General features: G+C 45.7%; 2 protein-coding genes across 2 annotated transcripts; both read right to left on the bottom strand.

Moving 5' to 3' along the window:
• Positions 1 to 1,143: 1,143 nt before the first annotated feature.
• Positions 1,144 to 2,589, bottom strand: TEOVI_000800700 (LETM1 and EF-hand domain-containing protein 1, putative; the record flags this gene model as incomplete). Its single annotated transcript, XM_067223734.1, has 1 exon — positions 1,144 to 2,589. The coding sequence occupies one exon, from the start codon at positions 2,587 to 2,589 to the stop codon at positions 1,144 to 1,146; it is 1,446 nt and encodes a 481-aa protein (XP_067079835.1).
• Positions 2,590 to 2,999: 410 nt separating this feature from the next.
• TEOVI_000800600 (signal peptide peptidase, putative) lies at positions 3,000 to 4,058 on the bottom strand (the record flags this gene model as incomplete). Its single annotated transcript, XM_067223733.1, has 1 exon — positions 3,000 to 4,058. The coding sequence occupies one exon, from the start codon at positions 4,056 to 4,058 to the stop codon at positions 3,000 to 3,002; it is 1,059 nt and encodes a 352-aa protein (XP_067079834.1).
• Between the last annotated feature and the right edge of the window lie 74 nt (positions 4,059 to 4,132).

Below are 4,132 nucleotides of genomic sequence, written 5' to 3'. Positions count from 1 at the left end.
TTTTTAAAAAGATACCGTCGTAAACATGATCCCAACTACCGCTCCAGTATGAAAAGAGGTAAAGTAGAATGTGTGAAACACCAAAGTTCGCATGAAACACAACGCTTTTCATTGATGTGGTTATCGAAATAAGGTGCATGCCTTCGACACGCTGTGTATCAACGGAGTCACAATAGTGCAACTGCTGAGCCGAATCCCACCAAAAACTCACCTACATAGTATTAAGTGGCGCCTCCGACTCGGGTAAAACACAAAGAAGTGACTATGTCATTATGACGCGCCAAAACATGATAGAAAAATATCACATAACTCATCACAATCAAATTGACAGGGTGGGTTCGTTCAAAGACTCGAAATCCACCGGGTGTATCCACCGCTTATATTTGCCTGAAAGAAATTTAGCAGTCGGGTGGGAACATGCCCTTTCTTGAGCTTGCTTCGGAAAACTCTGCACTCCATTACCAGCGACACCAAACTGTCGAAAGAAACCCGACGTCGTTGAAGCGTTTAACGTTCGCAGCGCACCCGTGGGTGAAATAGCGGGAAGGGGTGCCGTCCTCTTCCCAATATCGAATGCACGGTAACAACAGCCAGTCGAACTGGGTTTCATGTGCGGCTACATGGATCACTTGATGTATATCTTTCCTCAAAGTTGTAGAAAGGGGGAATTTAAAAACGAAGTAGAATGCTTTCATTCAAGTTTCAGATCTATGATATAATTGCACGTCACCCGCTCTTCGCGCAGGACCCCTACAGTTATGTTCATATACTTCCCTGCTGCCGCATAAATTTGTGCTACACCCGGGTACAAGGGTAAACATGCCTTATACCCCCTCCCCACCCAACGTTCTTTAATCGCGCTAGTAACGCCGCAGCCCTGAACAGAGAAAACGGGAGCCAAAACATTAATCCGCACATACATAAACGTAATACATACCAATTTCGCACCAGTCTTTGTCATGAAACATCGTTCACTGGAGCAAATGGTAGTTCAATGTCCCTGAGCACAAGGCGGAAGTAATGTATATGTTCTTCGGGGTTGCTACCCCCCCCCCCTCGATGAACCTACAGTCATGGTGCTTCCTCCATGGCGAACAGTCGGTAAACGTTGGTGATGATACGGGGAAAAAACACCGGTACAACCTAATTTTTTGCAATCACCTCTGAAGGCTGTTTGCCTGGGGAAGACTGAGACGATACGTCGACATGTGCCTTTGACGCCTCCCTGCAGCGGGCCCCGATAGATATGAGTGTAGATTCGGTAATTGCCTTCACTCCGCTACTCTGATCGAACGCATCAAACACAGTAGAAACTACATGGGAAGAATTATGGGTTTCACTTCCAATGAAATCTATGACATCCGTAACTGTTATATATTCGTTCACTGTTTTACTTTTGCGAATGTCTTCAAACATACGTTTCACATTTGGTTCCGTTAGATAAGCGCCCAGCGATATTTGAATATTCTGAATTGCAATATCCTTATCACTGATTTTCGTTTTAGCATTTAACTCTGCAAGTTTCTCCACTAGCTGATCAGCGTCCTCAGGTTTACCCTCACTCATGGATGGAGCTGTGTCGACCGTTTCGCAGAGTGTCTCGAGATTTCCACGAATGCTCTCGGGAAGATGTTGAATGCCCAATAGCTGCCGGCGCTGTTCCACAGGCAAGCGTTTCATTGACTCTTTCAAGCTGTATCGGGTAGGCTTGACCCAGAAAAGGGTGTTGTAAGGGACATCCGGGTCACGTCCTAGAGATATCCACCATTCAAGTTGGATACGTAGTGTCTCCGCATCCTCTGTCCAGCGCATACCCCGAACAAGGTTCGCCTTTATCAGCTCCTCATCCGTTAAATCGTCAAGCCCCTCCAAACGTAGCATACGGTCATCCTCGCGGGTTTTATGATACTGCCGCAAGATCTTACGACGCATGTAAGGAGCCATAATTTTGTTAGGAACAAGACCATGGTATGCTTTGTATACTCCCACAGTCCTTGCCAGAGCTACTGCAATACCATTGGGGATCTGGTAGACATTAAACGGCCCTTCCCGACCAAAATGAGGTGCAATTAAACGTATCTGGTTCGCGGTCACCGCCTCCCCCATTGCCGAGAAACGCACCACTTCTTGTTGTTCTTTCGTAAAGCTTACAAAAGCAGTGGACGACAGGTATTCCGCCAACCGGCGTCGGGCACGCACCGTTCCCATAAGAGTCGTAAAGGCCTTGTTGCGTCCCTGATTTTCACTCTCAAATGTTGAGGGAATCAGGTCCGGAAACATCTTCAGTGCAACAGGTAGCAGGAGCTCGGCAAACGGAACGAGGATGAAGAAACTAAAGGGGACGAGTCGAAGAAGATCTTTAGTTGCGCTTTCCAGAAGTAACCGCTCCCGCCGAGTTAAGGCAACTCCTGCATTGAGCTGCCGGGAGTATTTCCAAGCCAGACGCGTATTCAAGAAGAAAAGATTAAATCCGTGATACACGTGACGAAGTCCTTCCCGGGCTGCGTTGAGGTAATACCCTGCCTTGGACTGTTTCGTTATTTTTGATGAGCTTGAGGTATGGAGACGGAACCCCGTTGCTGCCAACATCGGGGGGGGAAAATGCGTCCGTTCTTCAATGACTAACCGCCGCAACACCCCGATAATCTGCTACTTTTGTTAAGACACCTTTTAAAAACTTTCCGATCGTGACCCCTTCTTATAGAATTCCCCCTTTTTTCTCTGCTAAGCAGTAAAACAAAAACAGGAAAAATGAATGCTTTCAAATAGAGTATTTCAACTGGTTCAAGAAAATGAGGGCTGCAGTGGTTCCGTGTACACACCCACAAACATACAGAAGTCGGGGTGTGGTGTATAAGCAACTTAATGATTGCAAACTATCAAAGAGGTTTCCAACCGCGCCTCTGTGGCTGCTAAGTGAATGAAACCGAAGTGGTCTCATTGATTCTAGAACGACTTTCCTGATGCAAGAGAAGTGAAAAGGGAACAATACATATCTTCTAGTCATTCTTTTTTGTTCCCTCACATACCTCCTCCTCTTCTTCTTCGCCGTCCCAGACAAAAAGTCCCTTCATTTGCTTCACTAAAAAGTCGCCCAGCCCCATCTCGTCCCCTGCGTCCCGTTGATCCCCCTCTTCAGACTTCACCTTATCAGTCGATGAGTTGTCCGGCTCCGTCACGGCATCGGATGTATATTCCCATGCAGCCTTGTAATCGCCTTGAATAACGGCAGTAATGGAAAAGGAAACTAGAAGCCAAGGAACAATAAAAAGAAGCGCTGGCTGACCGTGATCAAATATCACCATTACCGCCATCGTGTTCACTAAACTCAAACCATATGCAGTGAGGGCAACATTGAAGTAAAGACTGCCCTTCTTTACATACTGAGAGGAAAATACCAGTGTCTGGCCGATAAAGAACCCCGGAATGATAAGGTCACCAAGACCCAAAAGGCTCATCGACTTACAACCACCGAAGATATCCCTTGGGAAAACCAGTTTGATTGGTCCATCTACACCGCTTGCGACCATGAGCATAACATCAGATCCGAACACCCAAAATATATCATAGAAAAATAAGCCCAGGAGAAGAACAAAAGAGCTCTTAAAAGAACCCAAATGTATCGAACTGATCGCCGAAACAGCTATACCTGTGGCTAATATGTTATTCACCAGCCAATTCCCGGTTATGTAATATAACCCTCCTGCCACGCAGCAAAAGCAGCCAGTTAAAACATTGGGACGAGTGTACGTCTTAACAAATGAGCCAAGAGAGAATACACCAAAGATACTCAGGTAGAATGAAACTATGGAGTTGAAATACTCCCTAGGAACAAATCTCAGTATAACATACACGCTGAACAACACGACTGACCCCATTAAAGGCATCATCATAGCATCCCCTGTTTTCATTACTTCACTTTGGTTGCCACTTCGTTTCTTCATTTTGATTGTCTCTCTAAGAAGTCTCTGGCTGCCCATGTAGACAATCGTCACAGCACTAGCCATAAGATAGGCAAGAGCTATACTTAACTGTATTGTTTCAGATGGACTCGGCATCTTTCCGTTATTAAAGTTTCCTTTTTTATCTTTAATAAATGGCTAGTGTAGATTCGACTCGGTTTCCTTACTCA

Source organism: Trypanosoma equiperdum, assembly GCF_001457755.1.
Source record: "Trypanosoma equiperdum strain OVI genome assembly, contig: ctg_1949, whole genome shotgun sequence".
Classification (NCBI taxonomy): domain Eukaryota; phylum Euglenozoa; class Kinetoplastea; order Trypanosomatida; family Trypanosomatidae; genus Trypanosoma; species Trypanosoma equiperdum.
This window is presented reverse-complemented; position numbering and strand designations above follow the sequence as displayed.